Below are 23,879 nucleotides of genomic sequence, written 5' to 3' on the forward strand. Positions count from 1 at the left end.
TGATCCCTGCTCTTATTGATCTCCTTTGCCTGTGGCAAAGGTAAATATGTTGATATTTTATATTAATAATCACCTACATCTAAGCATCACAGTAAAACCTAGTTAAGACAACAGACTAAAATAATTTTTCCACTTCCTCCTGTTTTATGTCTGTTCTTATACTTTTTTTTAAAGTTGCATTTGCCATTCCTCACGCAAATTAATTCATTAAATCTCTTCTGCTTTGGTGAGGGAATGCATGTATGTCTTCTCTTGCACACAACGTTACGGCATCCCTTACAGTACCTATTTTACTTTGCAAAATCAGTTACAGAATATAAAGTGAATATCAATTTATGGATTGAAATGGACCAGATACTAGTATTTAGGCAATTTGCCTGAATTTATTGTTTCAGAAGAGGTCGATACCATGAATAGTGGGGCGTTACTACATTTTTCAAGCAACACTATATGTATAAAGTATGGAAACATGGAATGATTGTTTTAAATTCAAAAGGCTCTTTTGTCATGCTTATGCATGTTCTAGGTGAGACAGTTTTCTCCTGAATTGGAAAGAAACGAGATAGTAGCCTGTCAGTTCATAATGTTACTCACTTTCCTTACTTGAATGTATTTTTAAATGACTATAATATCTACTTTTAAAAAAAATAAAACACAACTTCAGAAGAGCAGGAGTCTAGTTTGTTATTTATCTACCTTAATAGGCAGTGTTTCACAGGAAAGAATCAGTCTGGCTTCTCGTGCGCTAACAGTGACAGGATGCATGTATCATAAAGTAACATGATTATGTGCCTCCCAGGTTTAATTCTGATAACCACTGAAGGAGTGCTGCAGCCAAGACAAGTCTTGTTAGTTTATTCATCGATAAATTTACTCTCTTAAACTGTATTTTGAAGCATTCCATTAAGAAGTTCAAACTTGGCAGTGAAGAAGTAATACACGTATAGATGTAAATGTTTAAGTTTAACTTCAGTGTGAGTAACAAGACATTTCAACAGATTGTGAAAGTAATTTTTTTCTTAATACATAATCCTTACAGTTTAAATTGAAATAGCCGTAACTGATCTTTTGTGCTTACAAATGAAGACTATTTAAATAATAATCTGCTCCCGTATGACAGAAACATATATATCGTCATGTAATCCTTTGTCCACAAGATGCTCATGGTATGTTTTCAGGGCAGAAAAAGTAGAGTTATTACCTTTTCATGGTAGCTGGGGAAAATGTGATGCAATATTTCCTTTCTAAGTCACCTCTGAGATGTTTCCTTTCACATTCATCCTGCTAAGTCTTTAGTGTGATCTTTGGGTGTAACTACAAGAGCATTTTAGCTTGGATCAGGAGCGCTTTTAGCCCTTCTGAATCAAACCTCCTTGTTGTTCCCATTTATTGCTCCTTGATTGACATACCTGGAGCATGAGGGTGTCCTCGGTTACAGGAAAAGCCAGCGAGAAGGTGGGCTGGGTGAGCACAGCTAGCACGCGTAACTTCAGACACGGGCTTGCTCCGTGGGACCAGACAAAGGCGACAGAGCTGCCCTCTCTGGGCTGTGCTCAGCCTGGGGTCACTTGGTCTTCAGTGTCAGTTGTTTTCCTACAGTTTTGTTCCTTCTATACCCCACCAGTTGGTATGTACATACAACCTATCCTCATTATACACGTCTGTCTGTAACAAAATGTTGTTTATTAGTATTAAGTCTTTCACAGACTATTGACCAGGGCATAATATTCTTAAAGGAAACATACAGTAATGCTGATATCCAAATTGGAGTGATCCAGTTGGAAGCCCGATGCTTCCATGTGGCCCAGAAGACAACTCTGGAGTTGTCCACTGCCTTGTCTTTGCAGCCTTATGCTGGGTGTGGAAAAGTGAGAGATATCATGGTTCCTAGCAGTGGTGGAAGCCCAGCAGCTGTCAGATATCTCCTTGTGTGCCGCCATTACATCCAAGCTGTGCACAATCTGCTGCCAGCCCCATGTGGAAGGAAGAAATAATAATGTGACTCCATAGGGATGCCCCAGGTAGAGCATCTGGCCACAGTACTGAAAGCTTTGGACCTCCATGCTGTAAATTAAGAGTATATTGATCAGTATTTTGCTTTTGTGTCTGTTTGCAGTCACCAATTATAATAACGTGGTAGAAGCAAACTCAGATTCAGACGATGAAGATAAATTGCATATTGTGGAAGAAGAAAGTGTAACTGATGCAGCAGACTGTGATGCTAGTGTGCCGGAAGATGACTTGCCAACAGACCATACAGTATTACCAGAAAACAGTGAAAGAGAAGGGAGTACAAACAGTTGCTGGGAAGATGAAGGTATGTTCATTTTCACTGATGATGCTATGTTGAGAAAGGTTTCTAAACCAAAAGATTTGATAGAACTTTTTTTCGTCACTTTGTTACTGAAAGAACATGTAATATGCACAATCAAAAAAGAGGTTTTCTAACATATTTATTGTAATATATTTTATGTTATTTATTTAATATTTGAGGCAGATTTGGAGGTGCATTCATTCCACTGGCACTGTTAAACAGGAGCTTCAAATCTGTAGATGCAGCATTCTCAAGGGTGATCAGAGGCTAGTTACTTGCTTTTAGTTTTTCCAAGTCTTTTTGCATGGCAGGTCTTGGCCGTAGGTCCCAGTAAGGTTCAGGGTTTGCTCAGCTTGGGGAGTAAGCAGTAAGCCAAAAACATGAAGCAAAATAATATTCAGATGTAAATTTCTCCCTGTGAGCTGCTTCTGCCTTTTCTCTTTTAAAATATAGCCAGAAAAAATAATTTTTAGATTATTAGTTTTAGAATTGGCTATTTTGCTCACAATGAATCCATATTTTGAAAACACTGGAAGGAGGTGAATGTTTTACATATTAGGCAGCAGCTCTAGAAGCTGAAAATTCGAAGCAATCAGGAAATGGGCCTTTTTTTACTGTGGAATCAGATACTGAGTTTCATAATATCACACAGCATGCTTACAGTTGAGCCAAATTGGGATAAATACATAAATTAGTGGAATTTATTGTGGAATTTGGCCTTAATCCCCTGAAAGATACAGTATTTTCCAGCATATCCCTCTTTGTGTCTGAAGCCCAGCCGCAATTCTTTAGCATCCACCTTGCTAAAACTGGTGGTTTAAGACAAATTGCATGACCTCACATCTAAATAAATGGAAAGCAGTCATATGGTCCCTAACTGCAATCCAGCTGAGAGAGAGCAGCTGAGAGTTCAAAGAATAGCATCAGCTCAGCCTGTTCTTATATAGCTGCTATTGCCAAGGTATGCTGTGCAGGGAAATTAGTATTTTGGAGCTAAATTACTAGGTAGGTAATTTTCTTAGTTATCCTGTAATACCTTTGCTCTGCTGCAGGCTATATCTATCAGGAATTGCAGTTACATAAAAATGGGCTGTGTGTAGACTATTCCTTGAACCCTTCAAGCATAGATGTAGGAAACCTGAAACAGGGAGTGAAGAAGAGCACTGGCTCACAGAGGTGCTGGGTCAAGACCCTTTGGACTGAACGTTTCCTGGAGATGTACCGACAGGTAGTCATGACACAGCGTCATGCCTCAGACAACCTTGTGGGGTTTTTCAGAGTTCTAGATGTGCGATGTCATGTTTTTGACTCCTTATTTCCAATGTACCATTTTTAACCTTTGAAAATCTGTTTGCTAAAGTGAAGCATTTAAACCAAATTCTACTATGATTGTAGAATCACAATGTAGGCAGTGTTTTCTCTGCCTCGGTCATTGCTGATGAAGACAGGCTTTCATCAGTGTTCAGACACAAAAGATTGAACAATTGCTGTACAGGCTTGCTGAAACTACCATAAATTTCTTCTGTAAAAATTCTGTCTTCTGAAGCCTCTTTTGTAGCAGTCTGGAGGGTTTTTTATTTGATAGTAAGGTTTTTTTAACTAAATTGTTTGAATTTCTGGTGATGACTACATGAGAAAAATGAAGGCTACATTAGGTTTTATGGAGCTTTGATTTGCTATGGTAAAGTACTATTTACTTTTTTATAGCTTTCCTAGAAGCTAAAAATCATATCATCAGTCTTGGTTGCACATTAGAAATCTGAAGAGAGAGGTACTGAATACATGATCTCTCTCATACAGGGAAAGGTACTGGGGTAGGTGTCTGTGCAACACTAATACGATCTTCAGGACTGGTGATTATTTTTAGAAAACACGCTATGGCAGTTTTAGTAAGTTGTGTTTCACCGGTAAAGTAGTACTGAAAGTTCCTGGTTTTAGCTAAACTTGACAAGAGTTTTTTACCTATTTATCCTGTCCACAAATGCCCAAGAATAGAAACAACACACGTAACATTTCTTTATCAGATTAGTTTCCTTCCGTTTCCAGTTGTTCTAACTGAATTTCTAAAAGACTTTTGGAACAGGTGTTTTAAATATAAGGTGTGTATCTCAAGAGGTTTAACGGAAACAGTCATATGGGTTTGAAAAAGTGAACCACATATATCCTGCACAAGTTATTGGCAGTGTGTTAGCATTCATGTGTGCAATGATTCTGTAATATGATTTTTTTTTCTTTAGTTTAAAGTAAAATCTACACTACAATTAAAAAAAAAAAAGCAAAGATTAAACTTATTGACTTATTATATTAATATACATTAAAAAAACATTATTATGTATTGTAAGTATTTCGCAAATCTAGAGATCTCAGACTTGGAACTAAGATATCTTTTAAAAACTGAAAATTTAAAAAAATTGTCCAGACTTTGAAGTAAGCTTTAAAAATTAATGAAGTTATGCTTTATGTTTAAGCTCTTCGTGGAACTCAGAAATTCCTTTAACTCATAAAATTTTAGGTTGAGCCTGTGTGCTGTAAGATGGATTGTGTTCTTTCAGCGTGGTGGGTTGCTGAGGAAGGTTGCTGCGCTATTTCCTCCAAATTTCATTTGGGAGGAAGGCTAAAAAAGTGTGGCATCTTTTTGATCAAGTTTTTTCTCACGGAAGCAAACAACCAGGCAATACTGTAAGTTGTAAATAATGCTTACCTCATGCATATCAGAAAATTAGCTCTAAAGAGTTTAAATTAGAAACTCTTTTGACGGGCTTTGGAATTTATTCCCTTCTCTGAAGATAAGACTGCCATGGAAATGTCAGTGGAAGTTTGTCTTTCTGCCTACAATCAAAATTTCCATTTTGCTAGTGGTTTAAATTTGATCAGTTGTCTTACCCATGCAGAGAACTTTACAGTCAGCCTGTGACACAGTGATTGTGTCATGCATGTTCGCTGCTAGTACACACTATTGCCTGTGATCTGAAAATCATTAGCATTTAACCCTGGGACGTCCAACTGTATCTCTAAGCAGCTGCTCGTAAGCAATGATGAGATACGAAAGTCCAAGAACATGTCTTACAATTATCTGGTATGTCCAGGTGTAATGCCAGGATGGATATTCATGCCTTAGATGCTATTCATGGAGACCTGTATTTAAGCAGTCATTCAGCAGGTGGCTTAGATTTCTTCTGGAGTTCAGAGCTGTGACTTCTACTTGGCGGAACAGTGTCTTAAGATCTGTTCCCCCATCATCACATCACTTTCCATTGCTTCCCAGCAGCTGTATTTGCAGCATGGTAATTGGGCTTCTGAGGGCACAATTGCGAAGTTGCCTTCCTATGTGGACCATACATAGCTACAAAGATGGAGCTGTACTTAACATTTTTCAAATTGTTCATTATTCCTATAGAATTAAAGAAGATCACCCCCTGTGGAAAAGGGCTCCTCCCTGTCTTATACCCCACTTTTAGATACTGGGAAGAGGCAGTACCAAATAAAGGTTATGATTATTAGAATCAAGAGGGTTTTTAACTTCACTGAGATTAATCTATACCATAAATTCCTTGACATTCCCTTGGGAAGCATAGCTTTTATTTGTACTGAAGCCAATGGAATTTGCTAGAGACACTATAATTTAAATTTCTGAGTAATAACTTACTGATACTCCCCCTCTTCCACAGAGCCTATTTCATAATGGAGAAAAATCACAACCCTTTTTAAAGGAAAATAGTGAGTTTGCATCATGATTGTTTTTAAGAAATTAAATTCTGGATGTAAATTTGCATTGCATGGAATCATCCGTCTTACAAAATCTGAACCAAGTCTGTGGTATCATGAGCCAAAAATACAATTAGTTCACAATCCATTATTGACCAATGAAATACGGACTGTTTTGGGGGGGGGGGGGGGGGGAGGGGTGGATTACAATTAAAGTAAGATTTAAGAGTTACAGTTTCCTTTTAAGCATATTTCTTGTTTGTGACTATCTGCAGATATTTGGGGTCTGTGGGATTTTATCAAAGTTAATTAAGAATTAACAGTCTTTTCCTTTGAGGAAGCTGGTATTATTTGAGAACTTGAAGTTCTCCTAGAATTTATCATCTTCTGTATAAAGGAGAAACTGGCTTCTCCTGTAAATAAAAAGCTGGAATGTTCTGGGGTTTTAACTAGCCAAACCAAAGGATTTTTCCCTGCACTGAAGTAGAGTGAAGTAAGGTGAATAAAAGTATGACAGTTGCCATTTCAGGTCATAGCAGTTGTGTAGTCTAACCTCCTGTATCATATAAGAGTCTTTTTCTGCAGTGCAGCTCTGAAGCATCTAAGGTTTCCATAATAAAACTATGAAATAATGCTTTACTTTCACATATATTTGCATAGCATACTACTGATAAAGGAGCAAAACAACCAACAGAGCTTTCCTATGCACTCCTGCCACAAGCCATGACAGAAAGGGCAGCAGTGGCCCTTTCCAATAGGAAGTTCCAATAGGAACTTCCCAGTCCACGGTACCCAACAAATGTAAATTAGGAACAACTTGGGCCATTTATTGATTTGAACCAACAACCCATAGTGAGTTAAAACTTCCACGCTGCATCCTTGAGTGCTGCAGCTCAGCAGGCGCTGGTGGAGCTCAGAGGCAGAGAGGCTCCACAGCGTTAGGTCTACAGACGTCTGGTACCTGCAAACTTGTACTGAATATTGGAATTGATAAGTGAAACATTTTTGTAGTGCACAGTTGATCTGAAGTGAGTAGCATGTGTTTAAAATCCTTGTTTGTTTAAGCAATCGCAGCCTATAAATGGTTTCTAGGTGATTTACAAGAAACAGAATGCATTAGGTAGCTGTTTGCAGACATTACCAGCAAATTATCAATCATTTCCAAAAACTACTAATTGGAGAAAATAATGTAAATGTATTTGTTTTATGATACTCTGGTTTCTGGAAATAATATTGCAGTATATTAGCTGCATTTGTAGATAGGGTTATTTAAGTAGCTGACTCTGTATTTGCTGGAGAAACACACCGTCCCTGTCTTTACCTCTCTTCAAATAATAGTTAGTGTTTAGTATTGCTTCCTTTTAAGATTTCGTTTCTTTAACCATAGAATATCTCTGTGGTTCAACTGATTATACACTGCTGAAATAATGTGCAATCCATATTTTTGAAAGAACATTGTGTTTAAATGCAATTCTTCTAAACAATACGGAATACAAAAATTGCTGAAGAAATAAATATATTGTTCTGTGTGTGGCTTTTTTTGTGTGTGTTTTCTTTCTAAATATTCATTCTTCTTTTTCTGAAATGTACTATTTCAGCTGGAAAAGAAACAAAGGAAATCCTGGGGCCTGAAGCTCAGACAGATGAAGCTGGATGTACAGGTATTTCCTTGTTAATCTGAGTCCCTTATTCATAAAGTGCTATTGAATTTTGGCTAGGTGAGTATCCTGAAAATTGAAATTCTCCCGCCTCTTTATAAACTGTTTTGCTCTTCCACTCTGAAGGTCTTAAATTGTAAACAGTGTTTTAGCTGAGGAAGAATAATCTGGGGTCCTTTCGGATGTCCTGGGTCCAGAGGCGTAGCCGACCAGCGACCCAGTGCAGCCCTCTCGCGCCAGGGCTGACCACAGCGCCGCTGCAGCGCCGCCTCTCCTAAGAGCAAAACAAGGAATAGCGCTGATCTTACACATAGTTGTGTAGAATACAAGTACAGGTCAATAGATAGTGTTTTAAACTAATAAGGAATATACCAAAATAAACTTAAGCTAATACTGTATCTTATTATCAACTCCTCTGTTGGTACTGATTATACAGAAGACAAAATAAAATGTAGACTTCGGTTTCAGAATCAAACAAAAACAGATGCTTTGTTATTTTGTTATTTCTCTGGTTGACAGGAAATTTAACATATAGCTCATCCAGCTTCTTAAGAGATTTTCATACTTTTTTTTTTAATGCCATTAACACTAAATTCAGGAGATTTTCATACTTTTTTTTTTTAATGCCATTAACACTAAATAGTTAGATATTATCAGGGCAAGCCTCATTTAAAAAAACAATCCAATCCAAACCAAACCAAACACCTAAACATCGATATGTTTAAAACTGTAGATTCACACATTCTTTTTAGTTACTGTAAAGTCAGATCTCTCCAAACAAGTATGGAGAACTACATTCTGAATTGCATTAGAGTCTATATGTGAGAGACTGCCTCATGTCGTAAGAAGATTGTGTCAAATGGTAAATTGAGTATGACTTCCCACTGAGATGAATCGTAAAATTTCTCCTTCCTATTAAAAATATACCTCACACTATTAATAGTGGAGATCTGTCGTGATTTAGTGTGCAACAGGCAGAGCTCTCACAGCATGTTCCACCATGAACACATATGAACAATGTATTTAGGCGAATACTTGGTAGCAAATATTTATCGTACAAACATTAAGTAAAACAATTTATTATTTGTTAACTTTGAAATACAGTTGTTCATTGATAGTTTTCTTAAGTTTTAAACTGGAAAATATTGAGGGATGTTAACTAGATCTGAAATCTTTTGATAGCAATTTCCAACACTGGAGAACAAGCCATTCAAAGTCCAAGTTTGCTGCATTTTTAGCCAGCCAAGTTGTTATTCAGAGTTTAAATATCTTCTGGGCTTGCACTTATGAACAGGTCTTAAATAACATTAAAAAATATGTTTTAAAGACAACAAATTTACTTTTGCAAACCTAGGAGCCAAGACATTAAGCTGGCCTTCAAACTGCAGTGGCTAAATCATAATTAACTTTACGTTTAAGATTTTTAGGGAAGTTGAGGGGAACAGCTAAATCTGAAGTGATAAAAATGGACAGAGTTGGAGGCAAACTGTGTTTTTAGTCAAATTTTTAAATGTCATTGTGCCACTGGTTCTCTGTTTTAAAACTCAGCATATTCCTGCATCTTAAAGGAAGGCTTGACCTTTACTTGTATTTGTAAAGAGTTTTGAAATCCTTACTGAACTTCATTTATGTTCTTTTTAAACTCTTCATTGCATCTCTCTTCTATCTTGTTTTTCACTCTTAGTAAAAGAAGATGAATGTGATTCTGATGCAGAAAATGAAAACCATGACCCTAACGTTGAAGAATTCCTTCAACAAGAAGATACAGCTGTTATCTACCCTGAAGCACCTGAGGAGGACCAGAGACAAGGCACGCCAGAAGCTAGTGGTCAGGATGAAAATGGTAAATATACCACCAGTTCAGTTCTTATGAAATAAAGTGTACTAACTATTTGACCCAGAAGTTCTATTATATTTTAGAAGACGACAATGCATACACATGTAACTTCGGGGGGAGGCAGGGATTTGGGAATCTTAGTTAAATAATCATAAGAAGATGGGGTCATCATGCAAAAAATATTACTATGTGATTTTGTGAAACAAGATGTGCACTGGGGTTCAGTTGTATGGCTACCTAAATGATAACCTCAAGTAATTGGAAATAAAAATTCAAACTTTCATAAATTGATTCAGTAGCATTGTATGAAAGAACAGAGCAAACGTTTATTAAGTATAGTTATTAAGTATAGCAAGATAGTGTGGTTTTATGTAAGAATTTAGGAGGAGTTATGTTTTTTTTCTTTTTATATTTCTAAACAAAACACCCAAAAGGATCTATTAGATAGGAGTAGTTTTATTAGGTGGCCAGTTTATGATGGGCTTTTTTTTTTTTTTTTCCTGAAAAGACAGCAGTGGAGAAAGAAGAAACGTTGTTTATATTAAAATGTTTATGTGAGAAAGTAATGACCTGTTGTTATTGTTAAGTAGATGTCTTTTTTCTCTGAGGAAGTTTCATGCTTAAGATGTTCTTCTGAGTGAGATGAGAAGTCATACTTTGTTCATTTCTTCATCAGGAAACACTGAAGGCATCTTCATCATGAAATATTTGAAGGCAAAACCTGTTCGGATTGGTTTTGCGTTCTGTGCTGCTTTCTGAAATGTTCAGATTTCATAATCTGTGACAACTGCAGTTTCAACCAGATTGTGTTCCTTTATTGGAGTATTTAAGATTTTTCAAAAGAAAGTAATATCCTACATAAAGGGTTAGGAGTTGTTTTGTTCCAGTCATTTAAAAAAAGGTACATAATTGAACAAAAAAAGTCATTGTAGCTGTATTACTGTACCGGAGTTTAAGGGAGAACAGTGAAAGGGGTAATGCTAACGGCTTTGTTCTGCTCTTCCAGAGATTTTATGTTGTTAGAGATTTTAACACAAAAATAAGTAAATTAAAATCTTTGAGAAATTTAAACTGGGTACACACCTATTTATATGCAGAAATAGGACTTGAATTACTAATATGTTGTGGTTACAACATTTTACAAGTTTTGCAAAATTCAAGTAAGATATATACTGAACAGTAGCATCTTGAAAATTACAATTTAATTAATTTAAGATTTTAATCCATGGTTGCAGTGACACAGGTTGTCAAGTTAGTTTTACAGCCTTGCAATATGATTTCCATGTAATCATTAAAAATACATGTTTATATTAATAATTCAAATTGGACTTAGCCCAGTAAGTTCACAGGGAAGTATTCTGAAAATCACGATGCTGAACAATAATCCTCAGTGTTTTAATAATTTGGAACAGAAAATGCCAAAAATATACTGATACATGCTGAAGATACATGCTTCCAAACTGGGGGACTGGACAAGAGAAGTGACAGAGATTAAAGTCTTTAGTGGCTTTGGGAAATCATTCCCATTTCGCCATTTGAAACAGAATTTAAGTGAATGTGCTTCTGACATTTCCCCTGAATTGTATTTGTGCTGAAATGGAGTATTCTTTATGTCCAGTGAATTGAATTGTAGATGGAAAAAAGAGAATTGAAGGGAAGCATACCGTATCTACACATGTGGGGACGGGTTCGTTTCTGGACAACCCAGCTAATCCAGCAAAAGCAGAAAGGGGTAGAACAACACAAAAAACAGTGCAATACAAGTGTTACCTTGCCTGTTACCATAACAAGTATAAAAAAATCTATATGACAGAGAAGGTATTGGTTTTTAGTAATAATGAAAACTGGTCTGACTCTTCTTTTCCTTTTCACTGTTGCAAGAACAATGGCACAGTAGAAAATAAAATCAGTACATTCCACACAAACAGAATGAATTGCTACTTTATAGACCATATGACCAATCTATAGTGTACCTGCTGGAAGAGGTCATGAAGATAAATAATTCAGAAGTACTTTCTAAATTACTGGTTAATTTTATGAGTGTTAATAATGCTTATTGTTCTGCAACTTAAAATGACAGTGTGTACAGATTTGCCCCTCATGCTTCAGAGCATAAAATGATAATCAGTAAAGACTTTCCACCTTCCTCTCCTGCTCTCAGCACAGTGCATAGGTGCATCCTTGCAAAATTTGCTTCCCATTTCCCTTGAAGCATGGAAGAGTAGCATGGTCGTTGGAGGATATCACACCTTATAAATTGATAGTTTGATCAAATACAGCAAACCCTACATTTATTTAAACACACTTTTATCAACTTATAAAAAAATATTTTTTTTCAATCCTTTAAAAAATTAATTTTTCAGAGATAGAGTAAGTTATGATATTTGGGGGATAAATATATGATGATAAGAAGGCGTGGAGTTAAGACTTCATAAGTGGTGACTTCTCAGAAATAGATTTGTGAAATTAATATTCAGCTTCAATCTGATTTCACTTTGTCGTGTACTGATACAGAAGTAACTTCATGAAAGCCAGCAGAATAGATTCTATGGATCACATTAGAATCATATTTATGGCCTCACATTTGATGTCTCTTCTTTCTGTCACTCAGTATGTCCTCCCTCCTTTCTGTCCTGCAGATGGTATGTCCTACTAACAGGTACATACCTGTGTATCATAGAATGGTTTGGGCTGGAAGGGACCTTTAAAGGTTGTCTAGTTCCAACCCCCTGCCATGAGCAGGGACACCTTCCACCAGACCAGGTTTCTCAAAGCCCCGTCCAACCTAACCTTGAACACTTCCAGGGATGGGGCATCTATCACCTCTTTGTGCAACATGTTCCAGTGTTTCACCACCCTCGTCATAAAAAATTTCTTCCTTATATCTAGTCTAAATCTACCCTCTTTTAGTTTAAAACCGTCACCCCTTGTCCTATCACTACAAGCTCTGCTAAAAAGTCTGTCCTTATATTTCTTATAAACCCCCTTATAAGTCTCCTCGGAGCCTTCTCCTCTCCAGGCTGAACAACCTGAAATCTCTCAGTCTGTCTTCATAGGAGAGGTGCTCCAGCCCTCAGATCATTTTTGTGGCCCTCCTCTGGACCCACTCCAACAGGTCCAGGTATAAGATTCATAAACCACATTTCTAATCATCTTTTTTCAGTTCTCTTTTCATTTACAATTCTGTGTTAGGTAAAGAGAAAGAAAAATATTTTCTGCAGTTTGCAATTATTGCTTATTCTTTAGGAGCTGAAAACAGGATGTTTCAGTGATAGACTTAAATTTGTAAACAGGATTAGAGGATTGTTTGTGATTGAGCTAACCAAATCTACAAAGATTACTAGATCTTAAACCATGTTTCACAGTTTTCAGACCACTTTTTAAACAGAAATATATATATATAGAATCTCTAGTGCTGTATTGGGAAGCCCAATAGACTCACTGAGAGGTATGGGTTTGGGTAATCATATTGTGCTGACTCTCTCCAGTGTACACTGGGGCAACCATACAATACTGTAGTTAGTAACATAATACCCGTGGAAAAGAAAAAATATCATTAGTCCTTTTCTAAAACAGATGGAGCTTCTAGCAGCTGCATGTTTTCTTACAGTAATATATGTAAATGTAAAGCATGTTTGTTGATGGTAATACTTTTGGAACTTAGATTTGTTTAAATATAGTGTTTTGTCTCTTCTGTGTAGGAACACCCGATGCATTTTCCCAACTGCTTACTTGCCCATATTGTGATCGAGGGTACAAGCGCTTTACCTCTCTGAAGGAACACATTAAATATCGCCATGAAAAAAATGAAGATAACTTTAGTTGCTCCTTGTGCAGTTACACGTTTGCGTACAGAACGCAGCTTGACCGCCACATGACATCACACAAATCAGGAAGAGATCAAGTAAGTGGCATTGAATTAAGGATTTATCGTCCTCTGTAACAGCGCTGTGATTTGTCATGTGAGCAAAGATGTTCAGCGCAAGTTAGCTGTTCACATCAGATTATCTACCTGCTGAAGTCCCAGTCCAGGAGCACACACCTAAATTTGCTGCTAAGTCAGACTTTTTCCATAGCTGTCAAAGGGTGAGATCTAAATTCCTATGTTTTCTTTCATTTAGGCAGTGTGGTTGGGTTTAAATTTTAGGTTTCAGAAGTGCTTTATTGCATTTATAGGCAATTATGTTTTTTCTGTTCACTAGCTAACATTACATAAAAATTATGACTCTAATCTCAGATCTTTAGTGAAACACTTACATTTTTCTTTCATAAATCCTGATTGGCTAATTCAAAATTTCGTGTACCCAATTTTGCCCTTAAGAAACAAACCATTTTGTTGATTCATTTGCTTGGACTGTGAGATACAGTTTTTCAATGCAATATATGCTATAAGACACTTTGTGCATAAAATACAATGTTTCAGTAGTAAATGAAGCAACAGAAAGGGCTAAAGATATTCTGAGCTTGTTTTCTCTCTGGTTCATGGGCTGACCTGAGGGCATAGTTTCCTGAAGTGCCTTCCGTGAGTTAGCTATCTCATCACTACAGAAGGTCCCGAGATTCTGTTCCTTGCTCCCTCTTTTTCTTTTCTTCTTTTATCCCCACAATTTCCTATATCCATCCCCAATTACATGCTTCCATAGCTTATCAGAGGCACTCTGAGGCTCAGGAACCAACTGAAACTCGCTGAAACAGTCAGGAATTATCCAAGGAAAAAAGATACATATTTTCCACCACCAGGTTATAGAGGGAGGCTTGGAGATGTTCTCTTCTGAGGACAGACTGAAAAGATTGGTACTCTCCAGAGAGGAAACAGGAGAAAAACATCACAGAAAGATGGAAAACAGTGAACAGTGAAAAGAATGCAAAGGGAAAGGTACCTCAATATTTCTTGCAGCTCCAAACCAACAGATCTTTTGTTAAATTGAACAGCTGTAACACAGAGCAAAGGAGATGCTTTTTTACATGTTACATATTAACCTCCATTTTACAAAGTATCACTAAGTCCAAGAATTTAACAGGCTTAAAAAATTATTATCCATTTTTATACCTAAGTGTTCACATTCATGCGTAAATTAAATAGGAAAAATTGTTACAAGAAGTATCGGTCATCTTGCTGCAAAGATTTTACTGCCTCGCAGGGTTTGGAATAACCTCACCAGTGTATTCTGCCGTGGCATTTCTTGTTTATTCAAATATATTTGCCATTAACATTTCCCTGTCTTGCTCTCTTAGTGGCTTGGCTTCCACTTTAAAGTTACTATCATCTTATATACATCTTATATTTCTAACTATAAAATCTATGAATGTTTTTTGTATAATGCTTTTTTGTGAGCTACCACATTTATTTTCAGTTTTTCCAACTAGAAGCCTAAAAGCAGAAGAACGAAATAGTTGGAGGGGCTAGAAGCCTTTCCCATATTTGTATGTAATTTGAATGAAAAGTTAAAAAATACGAAGTGAGTAAATGATCTCAGAAGAATTGCTACAAAGGGAGGCTTAAACTGTATTCCTGTAGATATAATTTAATGAGTTTATACTTTTGAAGGCACAATTGCATTTTATAAATGTTTCTATGAAGTATCTGGAACTCAACATTACACCCGTTTAAGTGTGGTTTTTTTCTCTAGAGCCATAGCCAGAATAAAAACTACAATAGTTCAGATACTTGGTAAATTTGAAATATTTATTTGTTGATGTTATTGTCATAAAGTTGTCATGTCTTCAAAATTGGCTGCATGTGCATGTACATGGTTACATCATTTGTGTAATGGAAAATTAACTTTTTTCCATAGTAAAGTATAGACCTCCTGGTTGTGGATCTATAAACCTCCTGGTTGTGGATCTTAAACAGCTGCATCCTCAAAACTTAATGTCTTATTCTTAAAGGACTTCACCTTAAGTAGATTATTTGGATAACTTTGTTAGCTGGTGAATGTCCAGCATGTGTCAATTTTGTAGTTTTTCTGTACAAAGAAGCAATGAGCAAAGATACTACCTAGTGTAGTGAAGGCAGTGGAAGAGATATCTGCACACCTTGCCTCCCTTGGAGGAAGGGGAAATATGCCACACTGCAGCTACCTCAGCTCCATTGGAGAGCTGAGAGCTATCCTGCACCTTCTCCTTCATCCCTCCCTCCTCCCCATCCCCACTGTCCTTCACGGCTCCCCTGGCTGCTCCTGCACCACTAACGATTGGTAGCAGGTGACGCTGCATATGTATCGTCTACCTTCACAGGTGAAGCACCAAAAAAGATGCTGAAGTATGAATAAGTGCTTCTTATATTTGTTTTATTTTTCTTTTCATCAAATTACAAAGCACTTATAGGTAGTCTGTTAAAATTTCATATTGCTGTGGACATCGCTGAGAAATGGCAGTTCTTGAAGACCATGGTCAAACCATCTGTGAAAAAACTTTGATGTACCTGTAATTCCTGTCTTCCAAATAACTTTTGAGGATTCCCATTAATTAGTTTTGGTTCTCTGGTATGAAAAGAGTGGACTTTAGTCTGAAGCACAGTAAATATCTGATTTAGGGATGTATTAGTGGCTCATTACAAACCTTAATGCTGATGTTTCTTCTTTCAGTCCTTAAAGGAGTGCAGAGGAGTATTCTTTGAATGCTATGGTTAATTCTTTAATGAGCAGAAAACAACAGCTATGTACAGTGCATTAAAAATATATCAAACATCAGAGGCTCAAAAAAATATGGATTTAACAGTACTGAAAGGGGGAAAACCATTTGAATCTGAGAAAATGAAGGTGAAAGAGTATCAAAGATGGTACTTTAGAGAAGAGTTACAATTTCTCAGTTTTAAAGAACATCCTGGAGAGTAACTCTGAGGATGTCCCAGATTTATAAAAAAGAAAAGTATAGGACAGACAGCAAGAAAGCTGAATAAAGAATTACAAAAGTAAGTAGGTAAGGCAAAAGAAATGGAAACACTGCCTAGCAGAAGGTTCAAAGCAGCTTATAGCTATGACCAGGAAAACAGAAAAACTCGTTAAAAATTTGATAAGAGAAATGTTGGCTTCTGTGCTTTGGAAGCAGAACATTGAATTTTAAAGACTGGAGCAGAAACATTTCTGACAGATTGAATACATGCACTAATATTTAGTATGAATATTTATGTAGTCCAGCATCTGCAGTAGCTGTATATATGCTGAGATCCTTTAACTTGCGTAATCCCCAGTCAAACAGTAGTAACTGATTCTCTGCAGGCTTAAGTAAATCCTGACACAGTCCTCTAGACTCAGTAAAGTTGGATCATTAAAGTGAAATACAGTGAGTCAGGCACAATCATCTAGAACATCATTTTCAAGGGTCTTAGTTAAACAAAGCTGAAAAGTCATGTGGACTAGCAAAAGACGGCTGACAAACTTGGGAATAAGGGTCAAATGCTAATCAGGATAAGTCGGATGGAGACCTCACTCCGCAGCCTGGAAGGAGGTGGGAAGGAGCCCACCCCAAGGAAGGTGGGAGCAGTATTTGCTGAGAGGTGAAAACGGCAGCTTAACCAAACGCTTATCCCAAGGGAACTGTTGAATTAGAGTACTTGGAAGCAATTTAGTTTATCTTGTTTCAATTTGTCTTCTGTTAGCATCTGTGTTGTATAAAGGAGGACAGGGTGTAGAATGGAGAGGGTTGATAATTTGGACAGCATCTCTCATAGCAGAGCACTCAGCCTTTCATCCAGAAAACTGCACGGCTGCAGGTTCTTCAGATCTGAAGGCATAAATCAGAACAGGAACATCATCCTGCCTTTTTATTCATCCCACTTCCCCAGTGCAGATCTTAGCCCCCAGTTGCAGTGTCTGCACTCGGGGAATAGCCTCCGCGCTCAGTGAGTGTCTGCTCCCAGCACTGCCGATCGCAGTAGACCAGAATTAGGTGTAGGAGCTCCCCGCTCCGGTTTCACACCAGAGGAAGTTAATGCACGCCAGCCGGTTCTTGGTAGCTGCCTGTAGGCAGGCTGTTTCCCCAGAGTACATGAATAGCTCTATTAATGAGTTTATGAAAATGCTTGCCCCGGTTACCAAAAATCTGCAGCTGCATCCAAATGGTGGTAGAGTATCTTTTTGCAAAGTGAGCTCCACTGAAAAAGAAGCCGCTGTTTTTTTAAATAAGCAATTTGTTTGAACAAAAAATTTCTAATTCCTCCATTTTGTGTTGGTAATTAAACTGCTCCAACTTCTAAAATATGTGTAATTTTTGTCTTTAAAAATATACATTCATAGATTTATACAGTTTGTGATAAAATTATGTATCTTGCATATACATATCTCATATATACTACATATATTTACATGTCTTTCTTAACTTTTGCTTTTTTTAAACTAGTTATAACAATAAAGATAAATTAAAAATAATTTGGAGCTTAACAATAAATGCTCTCACAAGGCAAAATATTACAAAAATAACCATAGAGCTTCAATGCAAATAGTGAAGAGATTTGATGTTGTGTACTTGGGAAATCCCTCCGTATTGTTATTTATTTTAATTTAGTTTTTTGCATTTAGTTTGAGAATTAATTGTGACTGAGAGTGCGTTTGTTGTCACTGAGCCATCTTCTCTTGAGCAATCCTGTGGCATCATTACATAGAGGAATCCAAGGCCAACAGTAAGCGCTGGAAGCATGTAAATGGAAAAATCAAGTCAACTGATTAAACTTTAAATAGGCTTTTATATGCTTTAATGTTTCTCTATCCTGCGTGACTTATTCTGTGGGTGGTGGGCTTGGGGTTTTTCTTCATTTTTTTGCTTTCACAAGTAGAATCAGCATGCATCCTGGAACTTCTTACTCACATAACATGTCAGTGCAAGCTTCAATGAAGTTAGGAGAAAGAGCAGATATATTTTACATTTGGGTTGTGTTTTTTTTTTTTCTTTTTACCCTACCAGATTTATTCAGAAGATACATATGGCTCAGTTTTAACCTGACTTTTAATTTGTTCCTTTTTCATGCATAACACATACCACCTTCAGTCTCTTAAGATTATAATTGATTCTTTTCAGTTTTGTATTGCATTTCTCTGTTACGATGTGAAAATACAAGATGTTTTTCCAGCATGCTGTCCTATGCAATAATTACAAATTCTTTCTTACAGAGACATGTGACACAATCCAGTGGTAATCGAAAATTCAAGTGCACTGAATGTGGAAAAGCTTTTAAATATAAACATCACCTAAAGGAGCACCTACGAATCCACAGTGGTAAATAAACCAAGCATTGAATTGTGTACTAATATTGCAATTTCTACTCTTTATAACTTTGATGTGGTATCAGTCTTGTATGTCTAAGTTTAAAATACTAGTGTTTTCCTTTTTTTTTCCCTCTGGGACTCTGTAAGCATTGACTGCAGGCTTCACCTGTGTGGAGGAAATACGTAGAATAAACTCAAGAGGATTTACAGTTGCAGCTTAAGCTCTGACAGTTAAGAAAAAATTCACTTGTGGCAGAAGAAATGGGGGCATCCTTCTGGTCCTTTTTCATTTTTCTGTGTTTTCTCAATGTTTGCAGATCATTCAGCATGTTATGAGCCTTGCTAGAAAATTTCAATTGCTAACAATCGGGACATAAGAACTATGCTTCCTACTGTGTCTGTGATCGTCATCATTCAAGATTAGTCATATTAACATAGCCTCAGGACACAGGTCTAGGATTGTGATATACTGTCATAACATTTTCAATTTATAAGAAAAGTTCCAATTTATAAGAAATTTAATATATAATATATTTTAATATATCATATAACAATAAGTTAATTGTGGTCACTCGAAAAAGATTCTCTATTTCTGTGTTTAACCCAGATTTACCCATTGACAGAAAGTCTGAAAACAAATTTTTAGGCCACCTTTTCCTTTCTTATCAGTTGCTCAGCCATGATAATAGCAATGAAGTGCACCTCACTTAGAAGTCCTCCCTCAGCAAACATCATCATCATTCATTTCCAGAAAGTAGTGCACTGTGCCTGTGAGTGGGAAAGCCTCAGTCAATGTACTTTTCAATCTGAAGCAAGCCAGCTGTTCCGGCTCTTTCCTTTTCCTCTGTAGCACAGATGCCCTGAAAAGCCAACTCTTACTAAGGCTGTAATGATTGCATAGTTGTGTGCCTCTTCCTGGCAATTTAACCTGACATTCATCTCTGAAGACAAATACGCATCTGTCTTGAACATGTGTCTGGTTTCCCTTTACTTAAACTTTGCCTGGTTTTCAGCTGAGTATTGTAGGATATATTGTATTTGAGTTTGCCGCAATAAAATGTGCATAACTCCTTCTACAATTATGATTTGCATATATGGCCTTTTCTCTTTAGTTAATCATATTCTTTTTTTTTTCCATTCTGGAGTAGTTTATGCAGCTTCTGAAGTTAGTTGTGGTACTGCTTGAGTGGAGTTTGATGAAATCTGCAAGTATCGTATAGACTCATTTATGTGATGTGTAGACAGTTACTGGGAAATACTGGAACATATCGTGATCATGTGGGCTCCATCCTATATCTACTCGTGAATCACAAACTTATTAAAGGACCCTAGGATCAGAGCTATAGATAATTACTCTTACTGTTCAACTCACTGTATAAGATTTTTTTTACCCTAGGACTCTTTGAGAGATCATTTTGTATTCTTTTATAGTTACTATTGCTTGATAAACTTACGCTGTAACCTAGTAAACTGTTGCATATGCCTTTTTTCTTCTTTTTTTTTTATCTTTAGGAGAGAAGCCATATGAGTGCCCAAACTGCAAGAAACGTTTTTCCCATTCTGGTTCATACAGCTCACACATAAGCAGTAAGAAGTGTATTGGTTTGATGCCGGTGAATGGTCGAGCCCGGTCAGGGCTCAAGACATCTCAGTGCTCCTCCCCTTCCCTTTCTGCATCACCAGGTAGCCCAGCAAGACCACAGATACGACAAAAGATAGAAAATAAACCCTTGCAAGAGCAACTTCCTGTTAACCAAATTAAAACTGAACCTGTGGATTATGAATTCAAGCCCATAGTGGTTGCTTCAGGAATTAATTGTTCGACCCCTTTGCAGAATGGGGTTTTTAGTGGTGGTAGCCCATTGCAGGCAACCAGTTCTCCTCAGGGTGTGGTGCAAGCTGTTGTTCTACCAACAGTAGGTCTGATGTCTCCCATAAGCATCAACTTAAGTGACATTCAAAATGTACTTAAAGTGGCAGTGGATGGTAATGTAATAAGGCAAGTATTGGAAAACAATCATGCTAATCTTGCGTCCAAAGAACAAGAAACAATCAGCAATGCATCTATACAACAAGCTGGCCATTCCCTCATTTCAGCTATCAGTCTTCCTTTGGTTGACCAAGATGGGACAACCAAAATTATCATCAACTACAGCTTGGAGCAGCCAAGTCAACTTCAGGTTGTTCCACAGAATCTAAAAAAAGAAAACTCTGTTCCTACAAATAGTTGCAAAAATGAAAAATTACCGGAAGATCTTACAGTGAAGTCTGAGAAAGATAAGAACTTTGAAGGAGAGACCAATGATAGCACTTGTCTTCTTTGTGATGACTGTCCAGGAGATCTTAATGCACTTCAAGAATTAAAGCACTATGAAACAAAAAATCCTCCCCAGCTTCCTCAGCCCAGTGGAACAGAAGCTGAGAAGCCCGACTCCCCTGTCCCATCAGAAACTGGGGAGAACAACTTATCTCCTGGTCAGCCACCTTTAAAGAACCTTCTATCGCTACTTAAAGCGTATTATGCATTAAATGCACAACCAAGCGCAGAAGAACTTTCAAAAATAGCAGATTCAGTAAACCTACCACTGGATGTGGTAAAAAAGTGGTTTGAAAAAATGCAAGCTGGACAAATTTCTGTGCAGTCTTCTGGACCATCTTCTCCTGAACAAGTTAAATTAAGCAGTCCCGCAGATAATGATGATCAAGCAGCAACTACAGATGTAAGCGAAACCCAGAACAGCACAAATAATTCACAAAGTCCTGCCAATACAACAAAATCTCCGACTTTACCAGGGGGATCAACTCTGAATGGTTCACGCAGTAGCACGCCATCCCCATCACCACTAAACCTTTCTTCATCAAGAAATTCACAGGGTTATACGTACACAGCAGAGGGTGTACAAGAAGAGCCACAAATTGAACCTCTTGACCTTTCACTACCAAAGCAACATGGAGAACTGTTGGAAAGATCTACCATAACTAGTGTTTACCAGAACAGTGTTTATTCTGTCCAAGAAGAACCTTTGAACTTAACTTGTGCAAAAAAAGAACCACAAAAGGACAACAGTATTACAGACTCTGATCCTATTGTAAATGTAATCCCACCAAGTGCCAATCCCATAAATATTGCTATACCTACAGTCACTGCCCAGTTACCTACAATTGTTGCCATTGCTGACCAGAACAGTGTTCCATGCTTGAGAGCTCTCGCTGCCAATAAGCAAACCATTTTGATTCCACAGGTGGCTTATACGTACTCTACTACAGTTAGTCCTGCAGTTCAAGAAACACCACCAAAACAGACCCAAGCCAACGGAAATCAGGTATTTCAGTCCCTGTATTCCTATGTATTGTGTATGGTGTATTCATTCTGTATCCATGCTGAACTAACAGAAAACTGTCAAGATAAATTAAATAAAAATGTAAATATAAGCTATCAGGTTTATTTGGCTTGATTGTTAATGGGTAATAGATGTTGCTGTTAAGTCCTTTGCAAAACTGGTTAGCTCAGACAGCTTGAGTCCAGACTGACAGAAACTATATTGTTCTGTGCGTGGACAAGTCAGTTCTTCACCATATTCAGTCATTCAGAAGTGTCTTCTAAGACATTAGTGCCCAGTATTTTAAAGACAGTCTAATTCTCCTGATCAAAAGCAAAGTAAGGCCATGGCTTGTGTCTCTTGCTGGCTCTGTATCTCCTCTTTCCCCACATCCAGAAAATAAACTCTTTGGAACTTTTGGCTACTCCCTTCACGCTGCTCTGCTTTCTTGGTTTGCAGAGTGGCTGAATTCATCCTACACCATAATGGCACTTTAAACAAAATTTGGATATATTCTCAATTGAAAGGCAGGCAGATATTTATCTTCTTCATCTGGCATTCCCGTATTGTGCCCTGTTCTTCCCTGGGTACACCCAGGTGTGATCTAATTGGAGTCAGTCCTCCTGAGAAACACCTGTGCATGTTGAGGTAGGGACAGAGCAGAACAGAAATGTGGCTTACGTAAAGACTGAGCGTTTCTAATTAAATCCTAGAAATTGGCTGTTTAGCATTTTATGCAGGCTTCTGTATTGCCAGAGACTGAGGAGCCTTGAAGAGTTACAAGATTGCTTACATGTTAAAGTTTCTGAGACAGACAACATTTGAGGTAGCTAAAGTACATTTTTATATTCAGATTTGATAATATACGATAAAATTAATTCTGTGTGTAGTGATACTGCTAATATCAGTAGAAAATACTGTACTTCTTACAGGTGAGCTGCAGCACTTGAAATGCTTAGGAATGGACAACAGTTATGATATTTTTAAAACTTTTATTACTGAAGCATTTGCAGCCCTCCAAATTTTGGGTTAAGTAGTATTTGTGGTAGTGTTATGAGGAAGAGGGTAGTCAAATATGCAAATTCAAATGGTAACTTAAATAGCTTTTTGTGAAAACTTCATCAAAAATAGTCTTAACTTCTATAAAATTCACGAGGTAGCAGAATGTAGGTGACAAACATTAGTTGAAAAATGTAGTTAGGTATCACATTTGCTCTTCCAGCTTACTGAGGTACCTTATAGGTCTGTAATCTTCTTTTCCTTCCTAACATTGCATTTATTTTACGGGCCTAAAATGTGATAAGTCAGTGTAGTTTAGACCCGGCCAATAGTCAGATTTGGATGTGATTAAAGTCAATCCCAGGGAGAATTCTGCATCTGTATGGTGGCAGAGACTGCAAAGCAGAGTGATGCAGCGAAAGATTTTTTTGAATAAGTCTAAACAATTTTGTTTGGCTCTTTACAGAGTTGAATGAGAATAACAGTGCAGCTTCAGCTTACATTTTATAAATTGGGTGCTGCATCAGTGCATTTTTTTATTGAACTCAATCTTTTTCATAATTTTTCTTAAGGATGAAAGGCAAGACACTAGCTCAGAAGGAGTATCGAATGTAGAAGATCAAAATGATTCTGATTCAACACCCCCAAAGAAAAAGATGAGAAAGACAGAAAACGGGATGTATGCATGTGATTTATGTGACAAAATATTCCAGAAGAGCAGCTCATTATTGAGACATAAGTATGAACACACAGGTATGTACTAGGAAAAGCAGTTTCAGATCATTATTTAATTGGTAGTGTGTAACTGATAATCTCAACTGGAATCCAGTTCTTGGAAAGTGT

General features: G+C 37.2%; 1 protein-coding gene across 1 annotated transcript in view; it reads left to right on the plus strand.

Moving 5' to 3' along the window:
• Positions 1-1,416: 1,416 nt before the first annotated feature.
• The window catches only part of ZEB1 (zinc finger E-box binding homeobox 1), a 26,808-nt gene continuing 4,345 nt past the window's right edge, over positions 1,417-23,879 (plus strand). Inside the window, exons 1-8 of the mRNA XM_009708280.1 lie at positions 1,417-1,627; positions 2,117-2,317; positions 7,618-7,680; positions 9,362-9,520; positions 13,216-13,418; positions 18,622-18,727; positions 20,230-22,040; positions 23,609-23,789. Of these exons, the coding sequence (XP_009706582.1) occupies positions 1,417-1,627; positions 2,117-2,317; positions 7,618-7,680; positions 9,362-9,520; positions 13,216-13,418; positions 18,622-18,727; positions 20,230-22,040; positions 23,609-23,789 (2,935 nt within the window). The remainder of the gene's footprint in view (positions 1,628-2,116; positions 2,318-7,617; positions 7,681-9,361; positions 9,521-13,215; positions 13,419-18,621; positions 18,728-20,229; positions 22,041-23,608; positions 23,790-23,879) is intronic.

The sequence above is a fragment of the Cariama cristata genome, unplaced genomic scaffold, assembly GCF_000690535.1.
Source record: "Cariama cristata isolate BGI_N322 unplaced genomic scaffold, ASM69053v1 scaffold6429, whole genome shotgun sequence".
NCBI classification, from domain to species: Eukaryota; Metazoa; Chordata; class Aves; order Cariamiformes; family Cariamidae; genus Cariama; species Cariama cristata.